At 43.9% G+C, this 17,509-nt stretch overlaps 3 protein-coding genes across 4 annotated transcripts; 1 reads left to right on the forward strand and 2 right to left on the reverse strand.

The window, feature by feature from the left end:
• Positions 1–55: 55 nt before the first annotated feature.
• Positions 56–1,437, reverse strand: LOC135800430 (cobalamin trafficking protein CblD). Its single transcript, XM_065313668.1, has 5 exons — positions 1,108–1,437; positions 853–1,007; positions 610–792; positions 329–551; positions 56–250 (listed from the first exon to the last, which is right to left on the reverse strand). Exons 1-5 carry the CDS (start codon positions 1,250–1,252, stop codon positions 165–167), a joined length of 792 nt encoding a protein of 263 aa, XP_065169740.1. The 5' UTR covers positions 1,253–1,437; the 3' UTR covers positions 56–164.
• LOC135800428 (retinol-binding protein pinta-like) lies at positions 1,418–3,355 on the forward strand. Of its 2 annotated transcripts, XM_065313665.1 has the most exons (5): positions 1,418–1,716; positions 2,095–2,202; positions 2,257–2,416; positions 2,479–2,845; positions 2,900–3,355. In XM_065313665.1, the coding sequence occupies exons 1-5, from the start codon at positions 1,701–1,703 to the stop codon at positions 3,170–3,172; spliced, it is 924 nt and encodes a 307-aa protein (XP_065169737.1). In that variant the 5' UTR covers positions 1,418–1,700; the 3' UTR covers positions 3,173–3,355. The 2 variants fall into 2 exon arrangements, with proteins under 2 accessions (XP_065169737.1, XP_065169736.1); XM_065313664.1 differs by lacking the exon at positions 1,418–1,716 and having other exon boundaries at positions 1,947–2,202.
• LOC135800425 (probable E3 ubiquitin-protein ligase HERC1) lies at positions 3,178–17,479 on the reverse strand. The gene is given in 12 exon segments (XM_065313661.1): positions 3,178–3,568; positions 3,667–3,820; positions 3,880–6,058; positions 6,061–7,374; positions 7,377–8,267; positions 8,270–9,754; positions 9,823–10,473; positions 10,476–10,658; positions 10,661–11,234; positions 11,291–11,804; positions 11,864–17,134; positions 17,195–17,479. Coding segments are annotated over 11 exon segments (13,383 nt in total). The 5' UTR covers positions 17,098–17,134; positions 17,195–17,479; the 3' UTR covers positions 3,178–3,364.
• Between the last annotated feature and the right edge of the window lie 30 nt (positions 17,480–17,509).

A 17,509-nucleotide genomic window follows, 5' to 3' on the forward strand; every position in this document is an offset into this window, starting at 1 on the left:
TGACCTTGAATATCCTACAGCGACAATTTGTTTGACTGCGGTTTTACAAACAAAATTTTCATTGATTTAACTATAATCTAATGGTTTAGAGACAGACGGACTCACGTTGAACCTACATGTCATATTTCTATAAATATAAATTGTTTTAACACTAGCAATTTGCACTAGAATCGTGTTGAGTCGGCGCTCGTCGCCGCCATGATCGTATTGAGGTCGTTCTTGTCCGAAGGCGCGTTCGTAAACAAACTTCCTGAGAACAAGAAACAAGAAAAACACACACACAACCCACGTAATAACTAATTATCATTAGAAATAATAACTAATATACCTGCAAATGTACGTTTTGTTTTGTCTTCCTCATTGGACACGATGCAACACTCGGAGATTTCGTAGATTTGAAAATCCAAGCATCGAAACTTTTCGTCCGTTTGATACAACTCATCGGTGGGTATCAACGTGTAGTACGGCTTACCCGAGAACGGATTAATAAAATCCGCCCAGTAACCCATCCTTCGCAACTTTTGGCACACCTGCTTTGCACTTAAAACAAACTAAAGCACAAATGTCAGATTTAAAAATAGGTAGGCAACCCATTATACACCAAATTACCAATTGGGCTAATTTTTCAGTTTCAATCTCTGTATTCTTCCTGAGCAGCTTGAGATCCGGCTTGATTGTGAGTGTAATAACAGATAGAACAGCCTGCTCAAAGTTCCTGGATGGAAATAAGTCACTGACTGTGTGTCTTAACACTTGTGGGCAGGCTTGTATTTTATAACTAATGTTTTCATTCTTTAAACACACAAAAACACAATTTATACTTGTTTAAATCAATAAATACAATAAAAATACCTTCTCTATATCTTCTAGGACATTAACACTTGTATCCTTGATGGTGGTGTAGGTATCCACCCAAGCAGGACCAATATTTCCAGGCAGAAAGAACGGAAACCATTTGGAGGCCAAAATATCAAAGTTTGTGTCTCTCCATGCTAAGGCAGTGTCATCTGCAAATACAAAATAAATAAAATGATGAAATATGTCCTTGTTATGACGATTTTGATTGTATCTTGAAGGTTATCTTAGCTAAAATACGCAAAATGCTACCTTTCTTCGGTTTTCTTGGCTTGACAGGTTTGTACGTGCCATCAGAGGGCACGCTTTTACGCGAGAAGCACCTCACAGCTGAAAAGACATCGCGACGACACAATTTAGCCACAAGATTCACCACAACAAGACTGCGCACTGACATTACTGATAGAATGATGATTTTTGGGTTCTGTGAGTGTGTGTGTATGTATGGGTGACCTTCGCACGAATTTTAAACTGCTTGACAATCTACATAAAGAGAACATTGGCACAAATATATTATAGAAAAATGTGATGTCTCACAGGGTGAACTAATAATTTCGTTACATTTACAGAATGTGACAGCAGGGACGTATTTTGTTTTTGTGTAATAAAAGTAGGCAACCCAATATACACCAAATTTATCTTACAAAGCAATCGGTGTAAATTATAACTACTGCTACTGCACGCGAAAGACTTTCTCTATTCACATAAGAAGAACTGCAAGAAAAGGAGCAAAAGCAAACGAACCGTGAACACGATGATTCAAAACACGAATACATATCGCGAATGTAATAACTTCAGTCGCGTTTCTACCGCATTGGTTGCACCACACGCCATCTTGAATTATAATGACAACATTAACGCGTAAGTTAACAGAGATTACATAAAATCAATTTTACATGCCTTAAGTGGCTGCTGGTTATTTAAGCTGGTAATTTATAAATTGTAGGACACAATTTTCACTCGTACGTGTACGTGAATGAGCACGCATTTCCTTAGTTTAACAGTTTCACACTCACTTTGGAGCAGGAATACATCCACCGAGTGTTACCATTTCAACTTTCTAATATAAACCAATATAAAACTAACATCTATTCACTTATTTTGTACTCACGCTGTGTTAGATGAAAGTATGCGCGTTACAAAACGAGAAATTCGCGATTTGTATTATAAGATTATTATTAATCAGTTGTTGGCTGGACTCTACTGGTGCAAGTCGAAGAAATCTTCTGATTGTTTCAGATTTTGGGGAAAACAGCGATATGAAACAGAAATCTGAAGATATAGAACAATTATTGCAGTTGATTAAAGCATGGCTGATGAAACAACCGCATTTACCGCAGAATATTGGTAAAATTAATGAGATTTAACTAAAAATTAGTTTAATTGTTGTTGTTTGTGTAGAGGATCAACTTTTACGGCGTTTCATCATCAGCGCTTTCCACAGCGTTGAGAAAACGAAAGCTTTGATTGATTTAAACTACACTCTGCGTTCGCAAGCGCCGGAAATCTTCGATAATCGTGATCCGGACCTGCATGAAATCCAAAACGTGTTTAACTTAGTGTAAGTTGTAAATATAACTAAAATAATATGATAAGAAGTAATAATTTGAGGTTATGTTGTAGGGATTTTTGTCCGTTACCGAAATTAACCGAAAAAAAGCATAAACTCTTCATTTATCGTCTCGCTGACTCGGACCCGGATCGTTTTGCTTATGCAGACGTCCTAAAAGCGTTTTTCATGGTCGCTGATTACCGCATGTCGTTTGATCGTGAAATGTCCGATGGGGAAGTGCCTATTTTCGACATGAATAACACCACACTTCGTCATATCACAAAGGTAACGCTACCATTGGTTAAGAAATACATGGTGTATACGCAGGAGGCGCACCCGGTGCGTTTGCGGCAGATTCACGTACTAAACACGACGCCATTGCTGGATAAATGCATGGCAATCGTGCGGCCGTTTCTTAAAAGCGAGGTTGCCAAACTTGTAAGTTGAAAAACTACAAACAACACTAAATAAAATTAAAAATATATGTTTTAGTTGATATTTCATGCACCAAACTCTTCCACACTCTTCGATTATATCTCACCGGAATTGATTCCGAAAGAATACGGCGGCACATTGAACGTGACCATGGAATCAATCAAAGAAGAATGGCGATTGAAAGTACAACGTCATCGCAGTTTCTACCTGGATGACACCAGATGGCGCTTGGATGAGAATCGTCGTCCATCGGAAAACTGTAATGCTGGCGGTGGCGGTGGGAATCTCTTCGGGATGCAAGGATCCTTCCGCAGTTTAAGTATTGACTAATCACATCCAATCAAACTCTTTATAAGCCCAGAGAAATAACAAAACAACTTCTATAAATAAATTTCACGCGCGATCAAATTAAATCAAATCAAATAAAAACTCTGCATGAGAATAAAATCAACATGTCTGCAACCGTCTCTGTACTGGGCACTCCTTTTTAAAATAAATAGAATTATAATCACAGTTGCTTGATTAATACTCGTCCTCGGAACCCGGCCCCACGTCCGTGTTCCGCGCAAGCATATAGTTATCCATGTCGATCGAGCGACAATTGTTGATTGAATAACGTAAACGTTCCGCCATTATCTCCATACTCGTGTAGGGCGGTAGGCGTAGTTGGAAGAAGCAAGTTTGTGCTGTTGGGAGACCATTTGCAGCACGATCAACTTTCATAACCTACAAAAACACAAAATTTAAAATATTAATACCTACTATAACATGTTTAAATATGTATATAAATATGCGTAACATAGGCAACACATCATACACCATACCTGAAACCTCTGTGACAGATCAGCCATGTTGGCAGGAAGTCTAGATCGGCCCGAAACAAACCGCATGAACAACACACGCTCTGTATTGGTGAAACCCTCGAGGATAGCCCATAACCACTTAACCATTTGATGATTCTCATCCAATTCACGATACCTTACCCAAAATACACACATTATTTAAGGTTAAATCAATAAAAAAGTAAATAAACCCACCTCACAACTTTCTTCAGCTGTGAAATCGATATATGCGCCATGCCACAAACCAACTGCTCCATATGATCAGCCGTGATCAACGACAGCAATGGTACCGGAATAATCCCCGCCATACCCTCGCGCAACGCCGCAATTTGCAGCTCAAACTCCTCCAAACGGAACTTGATCGCCGCATCGACATATTGCTGCCGCGTAGCAAACGTCAATGGAATACTCCTACCACCCGGGACAATAGGTACCACCTTACCATTACAACTACTACCCTCGAAGCAATCCAGCGGGATCACATCGTGGAAATCCTTCTCAGTCACGCCGGACAAATGAATATCCTTGATACTCCTCAAACTCTGCACGTACATTGAATCTGTTTCGTGTAAATCACTTATTGTCACTGGATCACCAACAATCAGCTTCCAAATCAAGGGTGCAAGTGGTAACGCCAGGGGTTTCCTGGTCCTGATCGCCACACCAAATAAAACACCCAGAAATTTAAACCATGACAAGTCCTGTTCCCCGATTAGATCCGGGTTGAATAAATATTTATCGCGGTTGTAACCCTCATCATGCACCGCATTCGGGGTGGGTACCAGAAGTGGGACCACACCTGAAGTAATCTCCTGACACATTTCTGTGATGGTATCATCAAAGACACCTCCTGCATCATCTGCACCCTCACCTACAAGTTTGACCTTCCATGCCCTTGAAGGTAGGCGTAGATCAGTCGCGCGGATCTCGATGACCTGTTTCGCTACTTGGATAAAAATAGGTCTTAGCTTGTGACCTTTATGCGCTATTCTCCTCACGATGATTTGTGGTCCATAATTCTTCCCTTGGACCATGGTCTTACCAATACACCTTACAAATGGCAGGGTGTAAACCCTAGGTGCTAGTAGAGGTCTTAGAACAGGTGAGACCAGTCCCTCTAGTGGTGGCATGTTAAGTTCACTCTGTTGGGTGCTCAAGGGCATCAGGGTCCAGCAGTTGTACAACTTATCCGAGAAACTATGCAGGAATCTCAACCTGGCTTGGATGGCTTCAATGGCCAAACCTTGTAGGTGTTCATATTGAGTGGGTATGTCTTCCGGAAGACCAAAACTCAATGAATTCGTAATCCCGGGTTGTCTACCCGCCATGGGTTCAGCTGTCCAGGCAGCTGAATGTGTCCTACCTGTAGAAATCTGCTTAACACCCTTATTGGTCAATTGGGTGACGATTTCCGGCTGCCAGAGGACCGAGTGTAAGATCCCCAGTTGTTCATCACTGTTAACCCCCCATGAGAAGACCTTATCACAGGTGGAGAGGAAAAGGACATGTTCAGTCCCAATTGCAAAGTCTTTGAAGGTCAGCCCAGCGAAACAGAGCAACTCCTGCGGGCGGAAATCTCCTCGTTTGCTGGTGGCATCCTGCCAGTGGGACCTATCCGTCCCAGCGACGTAGATCTTCCCCAGGTCAGTTAGGAATATGGTCAGGTTGGTCCCACAGCCCACTTTTTTCACACATTTATTATACAGGGACTCTACCAGTTGAGGTGTGGACTTGGTAGCGATGTGACCTATACCCAGTTTACCATAATCACCTTCCCCAAAGGTCCAGACTCGTCTACCATCAGTGGAAACACACGCGGTGTGATTATGACCACAGGAAACCTGCCCAATTTTATAGTTTTCCAAAAGGGTCACACGTTCGGGGAGTTTTTTATTGGTGGTACTCCCTAGTCCAAGACGTCCATAATCACCATTACCAAATGTGAAGAGTTTACCATCAGCTGTCACAACTGCAGAGTGTTTAAACCCACATGAAACCTGTATAACCTCTTCATTCTGCAACGCTTCAATTTGTCGAGGTCTCCTTTGACGGTCACTGTTCCCATGACCCAGTTTACCATAATCCCCATCTCCCCAGGAGAACACCTCACCAGACTCCGCCAGTGCTAGACTATGCCCATCCGAACCCACAGAAGTAGCAAGATCTGTGATGACAAACCCTTGCAGAGTGGAGATCACCGTGAGGTTATGCAGGTCATCACTGTTTCCTTGCCCAAGTCTCCCATAACTCCCCTCACCACATGCCAATACAGTCCCATTGGCTTGAATGACAAACGTGCAGTTATGCCCGCAGACAATCTTCTTCGCGGAAGCAAATGAGTCAACCTCCATGGGTGTAGCACTTTTGCAGTCGCTGCTGCCAATTGCCCATATCTATTTGACCCCCACATGTATGCAACACATTTACCACCAATCTGCCAGTCCTGCGGACGTTGCTTGACCCAATCCATAATCTGCTCGTCTTGCTTCACACTCCAGAAGGTATTCTGGGCAGCTGCTAGTTTCTCTTCATCATCCACATCCTTCAACAACCCTAAGGGTAACTCGGTTCTCTTGACCAATGATTCTGATATCCTAGCAGTGGTGGCAAAGGTGTCCAACCATTGGGCTTCGGGCACCACATCATTCCGCATATTCATGGGTTTCAACTTGGTGTAAACCACATCGTTTAGGTTCAGCAGCAGAGCCAGGGAGGTTAAACTCTTCAGGTAATTCGAATGCATCAACTGGAGACCAGTCTGCACGTGGAGCTTCTCATTGTAGTACTGCTCCATCAACATTTTCGGCAGTTGATTGATCAAGGTCTTCAGGAATGGCGCTGTGGACAATCCCCGGATGCCATTTTTAAGCAGGGCACTCCTCGCGACATATACAGGTCGATAATCCTGGTAGTCCTGTAGACTATATTCTAAAAGGGTGACATCTTTGGATCTATTGAAAGCGATGCAGAGTTTATTGTGTCTATTCCACGTGAGACCATTAGTTGTAACACCGCCGGGTCCAGTGATGGTATGCGCTAGGACCCCATCAGTTAGCGACCATAAATTGACCACCTTCAGACTGCCACTGGCCAAGAGACAACCCATGGGATCAATGGTCAAAGTGGTTACCGGTTCATAGCTGTGACCTTGTTTAGCAAACACCAACACAGGGGATACCTGAATATTCTTCGCATCCGGTAGTAACCAAACATTAATGGTACCATAAACAGTCCCGGTTGCTAGGAGGTAAGGTGTGGTGAGGTTACCAACTATAGGAGACCATTCCAGACATGATACCACATGGTCATGTTTCAGGGTGTGTAATAACTGCAGACTATTCTGATTCTCCTCCTTCCAGATCTTCACCGTTGAATCAGTGGATGCGGTTGCAATGAGTACACCTTCAGAACAATACCGCAACCCAGTCAACTCAGCCTCATGGGCTTTCACCGTAACAATCCGGGTGTTAACATGCAAATACCCCAGTTTTAGGGTACCATCAAGGAAGCCAATCACAAACGCTTCCTGCTCGTGGTACCACTCGATAAACCTCACCATGGTATCACTCTCCATTGAATAATTAACCAAAACATCTGATTTCTTTGTATCTCGGAATATAGACGTCAGGGAAACGGTACCATCAACACGCCCCACCAACAAATACTCCGCTGAGCTGTCATTCTTCACCCGGGGAAAGCAATACAAGTGACCAACTCATGCTGGTCCACAATATACCAATCCCTATACCCTTCCTGTTCATGACTCACCATGGGTATGGGCCAGATGTTAATCACACTACCCATGGCAGCCGCAATGTAGTTACCCCTCGGGGACCACTTCACATCCGCGATCAATTTATCCCTCAACTCACAACCATACACATCAATAGACTCATGAAACACCAACGTGTGTTCCAATGGGTAGACCATGGTGTAATTCAAAAACGGGTGGTGTTCATTATCAAACTCCCATATCCTCACCGTACTATCATAACCGGCGGAAGCAAGGAGACCATTGTGATGGTTGAAACTCACACAACTCACGCGATTATCATGACCCTCCATGGTGATAATATTCCTCTGCGGGAGATAATTGGAGAAATCCGCGTAGTTTACCTGTTCTGAAGTAGGTCCCGAGAAGATTTTAATCCTGGTTGAGACACATTTGAAGAGTTGCTGAGCGGCCCATTGTCGGTTCTCATGCGAAACCCTTTGGGACATCAGGAAGGCAGCTAGGGCATTGACCAGACTCAACGCATTCGAGTTTAGGACATGACTGGGAGTAGTCGCACCATCAGAGGTGTCTGTTTCTTCTTTGGGGAGGTCCAGAAGAGAACAACCTCCATGTGTAGACAAAATAGAGACCAGTGCCTGGGTTACAGCAAACGCACATTTCGAGGTGTTGGGCGTGTATGCAGTGAGGATCAAATCCCTGGTGCACATATTAACCACCAACTTGGAAGAATCCAGATCATTCTGGGCAAGCGCAGCGATGGCAATACTCAAATTATCCAAACAAGTGCTTTCCGCGGCGGACATAGGCACAGACAACTTGAAACCTTTTTCAACGAAGGTAAAGGAGCATCCGGTTGCCTTAACAGGGAGTTAGTAATCTCCACACGGTTCATCGCAGTGAGGGTCATCACGCGGACAACCCTCCGGATATCATACAACCCAATAACCTCCAGACTCTTCACCAGATTAACCGAATTCGTCGATGAAAGTAAAGATAAAACATTCAAAATTATACTCCTGCATAGCAGGATGTGTATGGATCTGGTCATGAATTTGTAGGCAGTGATGCGGTCATGCGGGTAGTTGATGAACGAAGCCTGCGTGCCCAGATTCTTCATCTCGTACTCATTCTGGCGATGTGAATCGTAGTTTATCGTCGCAACTGCAGCCGTACCCAGAGGATCAAAGTCCATAAGTGTCCCAACCCTCAATGGGCTTGGATTAAACACCGTATCACTCAACCCAAAGTGTGCCTTGATCTTCTCCACATCATCCAACTCCAGCAAATCAGAAACCGAACCTAATTTGAGGTTAGAAGCATCCTGTTCGATTTTATTATTCTCATCAAAGACCAAATCAGGCGCGATGAGGTTAAGTAAACTAATGCGATTGTTAGGCTCAGATTGGGTCTGATTCTGACACGTGGTACACTCGCAGGTGTCTAGGGCACGTGCACATGGACACTTTGGTTTGGTCCCGCATGAATTCGTGAGGAAATTACGCAGTTTCACCTCGTAATCATGACAGGGACACGCAGAAGACCCAGGGTCATCTGTGGAACAAGAGGGGACATCTCGATCACTCGCCAGGGCTTCCAGATTATCACTGGAGGGTAAAACATTGGCGATTAGGGGATGTGCTTCTCCCCTCACATGCATACGTTCACGATCTCTATCCCTGCTTCGTTCTGATGATCTTTCAGCAAAGTATCCGCGTATATCCGGACATCCCCTCCTGCGCATACCCAACCCACATACTCTACTAGGGTAAGACCCTGCCCCGGAAACAGATCCCGCTACATCTGAATCATCCGAAGTGTTCTGTATACGTCTATTCATCATCGCTAAATTCCTCAGTTGTAGCAACTTGGGCGTGGCGAAAATATTCCGCATCAATAATTGTGGTTGTGCTTGATCATCCAAAGCACCTGCACGTGCAGAAGATGAAGAACTTGAAGGTTGGTGTAGACCAACACCACTAGCCGTACCTAAATTTGACCCTGAACAGGATCCAGACCCACCTGCGCTATTTCTACGCGTGGAAAGACATTCCCCAACTCTTGGGTCTTCCTCAACGCAGGTATCCAACGAAGGGTGTTCAATCATCCACGTGGCAAGCATGTTTATAGTATGCGCACTTACCTCCCCGGAGCTTTTCGTTTCTGCGATGGCTTTTAGAATATGCCGCAGGGAGAAACCCATTTCTAACAAAGGCGCGGCTATTGGTGGAGGTGGTGGGGAGTTGGATCTGCGACGTATGGACCATAAATCTTCTTCTATTTCGGAATTACTGAAGAGGATCGAACGACGCGCGCGCGGAGTGGACGATGATTGAACTAAATTATACATAGGACCTAAATATAACCTCTAAACATAAAAAAAAGAAATTTAAAAGTTGACTAACCTTGAGATGCAGAATATGGGTCAAGAATATTCCATGGAGAAGACGAATTCACCGCTAGAGAAGTCGGCGGGCGGAATGTAAACATCTGTCCCGCCATAGCTGCCCCATTACCCCCACCACTAGTGTTATTATTACCACCGGAGGTGTTACCCCCACCACTACAGGTTAAATTCGCGCTGTGCAGCGAACACACCGACTTTTTCCGTGTTTTCACCGCGGGTTTGCGTTCGGGTGCGTCGTTAAAGTCACTATACATGCCGTTGATCTTACATTTTATGTAGTTCGCGTGTAAAACACTCGCGGCGCGCTCCATCTCGTCCATACTCACAACATTCCGTAGCTTACTCTGTTCGATACTCTTTTCTACGATATTCCGCATGATATTCTTAACCACATCGCGCATTTCTTCATTCGCCACTTTTAGATTAAAATTATTCGAAACCAGAAACAATTCAGAGTATTTACTTGATGTTAGTACCGAATGTAGGCACTTGAGCGCTGCGAATTGCAGGAAGGAGAGTTGCATAACGTTCGCTTCGATTTTTAACAAACGATTTTGTAGTAAACGCGCTTCACTGCGTTTTAACTCCGCGCATTTCTTCGCTTCGATGTCATCCAAACGTGTATCCGATTGGGTTGTTGATATTTTTCAGAAATACGTTTCACTTCATCCAAAATTGAAGAAACCATCTCGTCTGTAAGGGATTCCATCGTGCGTGCCAAACCTTTGGAACCATCATGACCCAAACCGATGAGTTTTGAATCCGAGCTGGATTTCCACGCTGGTTGACTGCGTTTATCAACAAAATTCTCCGGAACCAGCAATTCTTCTTCTTCTTTGTCAGATTAACAATCGGCATGGTGATTTCATCTGTAATCCCACTCAAACGCGATAAATGTGTCAAAATCTCCGGGGTTAAACCAACTAATCGATAGGTATTAAACGGTGGCGGTTCAATGAAATCAATTTGACTCGGGGAACTCACGTCGGTGATCTCCCCGTCCGGTTCCCATTGGACTTTGACGGGTATAATACCAGGTTTGACTATTCCAAGGACAATACCACGTTTTCCGGATGATTTCAGCTTGCAGAAGCCGCCCATGCGCAGACCACGATCAAACCCGCCTATCACCGCCATTGCGGACCATACATGCGAGCAGAGTTTTTCTAAATCGATATTTTGGTTAGGTTCGTCTACATTTGAGGTTATGTCAATTGCCGCGGCGTTTTTCATTGGAAACAGAGTTTTAATCTCTTTTAAACGATGAATTATCGCGGAATTTATATCATCCACCCAGGTATTAGACACGTGGAGTTTACGAATTAAGGTTATGATGGATTCAGATAGAACGGAAGGCATAGGTGCTAATTCCGGCTCGCCGGTTTGATACGCCCTCTGGTGACCGATAACCTAAACATAATTTAATATTAACTTTTATAAATCTTTTTTTTGTGTGAATAATTTACCTGCATATCAGTTATTTTAACTTTTTCCCCAGGATTCGTACTGTAGAACATCACACAAGGGTATAATTCAGTCGCGTCAATATTCTCGAACGCCACACGAGGTTCATCGCCATTTTTACCAAAACTCAGCGTCCTGGCTTCCATATCCAGCACCACAGTGATATAATCACCTTGTGTGTAACTTTCTAGACATAAATCACATTCGCCATTGTGGTAGAGACTTCCGGAATACGCTCGGTACAACCACATGTCCCTAGTGTTGCGATGACTGCAATCCTGTATCGGATAGCGTGCCACACCGATACAGGTCCCTTCATTACCCTTATTCTCCTTGACGATTAGAATCTTCCATTGGTAGCATCCGCTTTTCATCGCACTCAAACCTAAACCATAACCTCTTCCACCAGCGTCATGCACCAGAGTTAAATTGTATTCAATAAAACAATTCGTGCATTTTTCCTGATCGAAACCAAAGTCTTCAATGACGATATTATCTTCTTCTTGTGAATCTTTCCTGAAAATATATATAAAAAGGTTATGATGTGTACATGTAACATAGGCAACCATACATACGTATCTTCAATAATCCCCTGCTCTTCTTTAACATCATCGCGTTCCAGCGCGTTGATAATCCCCCAAACCTCAAACGACAACTGCGTGAATAACTTATCAACAATACTCGACCTCTGCGGTGTGTCTAAATGTTTACTCTTCAACCCCGGCAGGATGATTTGCAATATCTGCAGCACAATCAACTTGGGTCTGAGTCCGTACAAACTTAACCTCAGTTCCAAATCAGATCTTTGGCTATGCAACACGTGAAACAACACATCAATCCAATGTTTCTTCGCTAGATACTTCTGTATCAAAGTCTCACTGGCAATCATGCGTAAAAACACCAAAAAATCACCTAGTAATCGATCGTAGTTATTCTTACAACGTATAAAAGTACTCTGATTCTTCTGATCATGATCCAGACTGGGTTTATTGGTGACAATATTCGAGAACTGCAGGAATAACTTGTCAATCACACTTTCCACACTCGCCGCAGAGATGTCTCTGGCGTGTATACAACAAGACATCGCCAGGATATGCGTTAATCTCAACGCAGCAACATTCAACATCTGCGTTTTACTAATAATATGCTTCGGCACCATGAGATAATTATACATATCCATCAATATCGGCAGGAGACCACTCTCAATCACCAGGGTTAAATCATTCGCATGATATCTTGTACTCAATGAAAAAATCGTCAATAATTGAAGTTGTTTCTTACTACAATCGCTTGAATTCGCCTGGAGTGACTCCACTAATAATTTATAAATGTTGTGTACAACCTTACGGATATTCTCCTGTATCCTCACGGGTGACGCACTTATCCCTTCAAGATAATGATGTAACTGAGTGCAGGATTCTTCGGATTTGGTGCTAAACATACCAAAACACCCTGCTAACAACTGTTGTTGTATACAATTATGTACGGTTATACTCGGGTCATTCCTACTCTTCAACATGAGGTCATAGATCAACTCCAGGGCGTTGAGGCGATCAATTGCGCGGTCTTTTTGAATATGCAAAGCGTCATTGATCACTGGTAACTCCGTAGACCAGCCATTCATGGAGTTGTTACTCAGGGGTTGTTTATCTGCTGGTTCATCACAGACAAAACTCAATAGGGATGCGCATAACCTCCTCATGGTTTCATTCTTCACAGGAACTTCATAGGTGTTGATGTAATGCGCATGTCCCTGTTTGTAATCTTCTGTTGTAGACTTTAATTGATCATTACTAAAGTTTAAAGGTTCCAGACATAGTAAAACATATAATGTCCTGCTTAGTAGGTGTTTGCAATACGTGTAGAATTTGTAATCTGTGTAGTTGACCCCCTCGTAGAAATCCTTCTCGTCATCGTCTTCATCCGTATCGGATTTGCCTTCTTTGGTCTCCGAGGAGGAGTCTGTTTCGTTACATTTGGAGTTACAAGCGATGTTCATCAGGAGTTGTCTCAAGGTCAAAGCGGACTTATAAATCTCCTGCATGTATTCGTTATCCTTACTCCTGTCCAACAACCCAAAGTGTTTGAGACATGTAAAGAGGAAACACCTGACTATGGTGTCTAATATCAATGTATCCTTATCATCTTCGATATAAAAAGGATCAATTTCTATCCCTGCGGCTTCAATCATGGCGGTGTAAAAGTTCCCAGTGTCTAGATCCGCTGGTTTTTCTACATCACAAGCACATGCTTCATCATATTGATCAGGCAGGTTCAAAGCAACTTTGAGGTTGTTGTGTTGATCATTGGAAAAGTTCCCGATGATGCTGAAGATCTGCTCATGGCAGTTGGCCATCACAAAGTAGGAGATTTGTTTGATCCGATGGACATACACCCGTTTATCCTCGGAGATGCCATTGGAGAAGACCACATTGGACATCCATTTAGCAGCGTATACTTCGGACTTGACCAAAGGTTCCCCGATGAGTATCCCACCTAGGCATTGTCCTATCAAGAGGGAGCAGGTCTTTTCCAGGTCAGTTAACCATATCCAGGCTTGATCAGTGAGTTGGGTTAAAGTAGGAGTTGCGGATCCTGAAGACATGAAGTCTATGTCATTGAGGACATCGATGGGGAGGAGTCTGTTGAGTTGGTCCAGGGCTTCCATGAGTACCAGTAACATTGGGAGCATGTCTTTCATGAAGGAGCTATTCATCAATAGTAAGGAGTTGAGGACTTTTAATAACATGGATCCTGCGATTGATTCTAGCAGAGCATTGAAGAGTAGGTCCAGGGCGATCATGTGACCTTCAACCACTTCCTTAGCTTTGGTGATTATCTTGGTAGCAAGAGGGAATAGATGGTTAAGATGATTACGAAGGATATTGACATCCAAAGGGTGTTTCTGGATGTTCTGACTAACGAAATCAGCTAGGAGATGATTCTGGAGTGAGGACAAGAGTTTCCTCAATAGAGGTGTATGTGGGTTCGCAGGGGTCTTCCATTTATCCAACTCCTGATGGGTTTTGTTGGTTTCTACATATTCCGCTGCACTATCAAGGATCTCTTCAGTGTGACAACTGAACGTGACCAAAAGGGTCTTCATCAGTTCCTCGGTGAGGTGTAAATGATTAAGGTCCAGTTTTTCTGGTACACTATTAAAACCCAAAAGGGCTGCAACCTGCCCGGGTTCCTCTAGACTATGAAGAATAATCCGGAGGAGTTTCTCCTTCCCCTGGGAAAGATCCTCACCAATTGGCAGTTGCTCATTGAGCAATTCAATGCGCTCCTTTAAATCCGGCAGGAGTAACGCTGCCCCCACACAGATAACATCCCTAACCTTTGCATCAATATCCGCAGGGGTACTGGTATCAATCAACCCAAACAAAATACCCCGCAATGGTTTCGCATTGGGTCCCAGGATATTCTTCCCTAGTCCCCCACTTTTACAAAGTGTCAAATGGGTCTGCAGGAGTTTCAAACACAGCAGAACAAACTTATGATGCTCCTGGGAGGTTTTAAAGGGTTTAGGGACCTGGGGGGCGTAGAAATCCTTCGCGTATTTATCCAAGAAAATCTTCAGCAGTTCAAAAGTCTTCTCATGTAGATCCAAGCAAAAGGGTTTATGCCTGGTAATTTGCTGATTCTCCAGCGGGATACTGGTCCAGGCCAAGGAATGAGATGTCCCTGCACTTATCTGCCGAATATGGAACCCACTCAACGCACTAACCTTATGCGGGCGTGTAATTGGACCATTGGTATGACCCTGCCCACATTGACCCATCGCGTTTGTCCCCCACGCAAACACTTCATACTCATCCGTTAGGGCCAAACAATGCCCATCACCCGCAGCTATATCCACAATTCTATACGCCCCTAGTTCATTCACCAAAGTAGGAGATAGATGCATGGTATCAGTTGATCCCACACCAAGTGAAGCCCCACTTCCCCAGGTATAAACCTGACCGGATTTTGTCAACGCCATTGAAAACAGAGCGCCTGCGCATACTTTCCGTACATTCAACCCTTGGAGACCTTCGATAACCTTGGGTCTATACACTTTCGCGATGATCCCATGCCCCAAACGGCCGGAATCCGCACTGCCAAAGGACCAAACCGTTTTACCATCCTTAGCAACCGCTAGGGTATGCGCGGAACCACAAGCAACACTCCCCACATTAGTTAAATCCCTAACTAAGGTCGGGATCTGCCTACCAGTGGTATCACCATGTCCCAATCGACCATGGTCACCCTCTCCCCAGGTATACAACAACCCATCCTCGGAAACAGCCGCGCTATGCCGATAACCAGCTTGTATACATTTAATAACCTTATCGGTGAATGGAGCCATGACCAATTTGGGTTGTTTATGGGTTGTGCAGGTGCCATGACCCAGTTTACCATAATCACCATCTCCCCATGAATACACACTACCCTCATCAGTCAGAGCTAAAGTATGACCATCACTACCCTTTGAACTGGAGACCATTCTTACATTCGTATCGATCAATACCCGCTTTGGGAGGTTCTGATTCGCGGAATCACCGAGCCCCAAACGACCGTAGGACCCTTTCCCGCATGCGCTTACTTTCCCGTCGAAATGGATAATAAACGTGCAATACTGACCGGCTTCCACTTGCTGCACCTGTTGGAATACCTTACTCTTGATCGGGATCATAATCTTCTCTTGGTTACCCTCGGCGAGTTGATGTGATGAATTTGATCCCCAGACGAATACATCACTGGATTCATTTGTTTCGCCGGTTGTATTCACTGGTGATGTGTGTGTAGAGTTGGTTGCAGCGTTGTAACTGTCACCGTAGTCAATCGCCATTTCAACCAGACGCTCCATGAGTCTATACGCACCGTCATAGAGTGAGATTTCTTCATCACAATCATTAACCTCTAAAGGCTGCGTCTGATTCAGTTTTAAACTCAAATTGAGGTTAAATTTCGCACTGGTGATTTCAGTTTCGGTGTCAACTGTCATTGCGTCGAACGCCATCTCTATCCATTCGAGTAAATACCTCAACGAGCCTCTTTGCAGTGATAAACTAAGTAATAATTCAGAAGCTAGTATCCTACCAGCTGTATCGACCGTGTTATTCTTCAAAACAACTTCTTTCAAGAACGCAGACACTTTATGCAGGCATTTGATACCCAACGGAGTGATTTGCGTGTCGTTCGATAGAGATAATGGCGGAAACAAGTCGATAATCTCATTGGCTGTTTGTAACACAGGGTTGCATAGCGGTTGCATACCCAACATGGAAGAATCCTGCCAGTTTTGACGTAATAACGCAAAGAGTAAACTCAAACCTGACTGTACACCGATTTCAAGCAGTGCTTGTGATCCGCATAAAGGCTCCAACTGTCCAGATACACCTGTAGTACTTATATTTGTGTTTGATGTGCTTACTTGTGGTTTTTCAGACTCGTGAAAGCGGGCAACCAGCGCGTGATAGATGCGTTTGAGAATCAACAAGCGCTGTTTCAAAATGGTGGCGAACGGAGTTGACGACGAGACGTTCTTGGCAAGCTCCAGTTGACTAGTGAGCAGACACACAACATACTGCTCCAGTTCACTCTGATGTGGCAGTTCGTAGAGAAAATCAGGCAAGAGTTGAATATCAGCGTAGGTTATGACAGAGTCTGGAATTTGTTTGATTTCTTTGTTTGTGAGCAGACTTTCGTACATAGCTTGGACGACATCGCGCGAGGCGAGATTATCAGCGTCTTTAATCGACCACGAGTTGTTCATGTGGTCGCCCCATTCGATGGTCTCGTTGAAATTGAGTTGGTTGGTCATTTTTACAGCTGTTGGTGGTTATATTCGATGAGTGTGACTAAAAAACGCAGAGATTTTGATTGATTTGGTGATGATTGATGGGTTTTAAAGTGCTTACATCATAGCATCGTCGTGGGATGCACACACGGTGAATTTTTCAGTTGCAGATGAAGATTTTGCTTGTATTTGGAGGCCCGATTTAATAATATTTATGGATTAGTAGCGTGATGTCGCCGCGGCGGCGGACAAGCGCACACTAAAAACGCGCAAACGTCCGCGTTGACTGTAGCATTGTCGCGGACAATCAACTCGATTCGTTACACAAACGAGGCGATCGCACAACAAACGAGATCAACAACGAGAATGCGGATTGAACGCTGACTGACAAGTTGATTGTGGTGGAAGGTGCGAAAACAATCGCGTACAGCTGACT

This window comes from Atheta coriaria, unplaced genomic scaffold (genome assembly GCF_025399875.1).
Source record: "Atheta coriaria isolate IRGN ID8LTWV9N9 unplaced genomic scaffold, Caltech_Dcor_3.1 hic_scaffold_10_pilon, whole genome shotgun sequence".
Taxonomy (NCBI): Eukaryota; Metazoa; Arthropoda; class Insecta; order Coleoptera; family Staphylinidae; genus Dalotia; species Dalotia coriaria.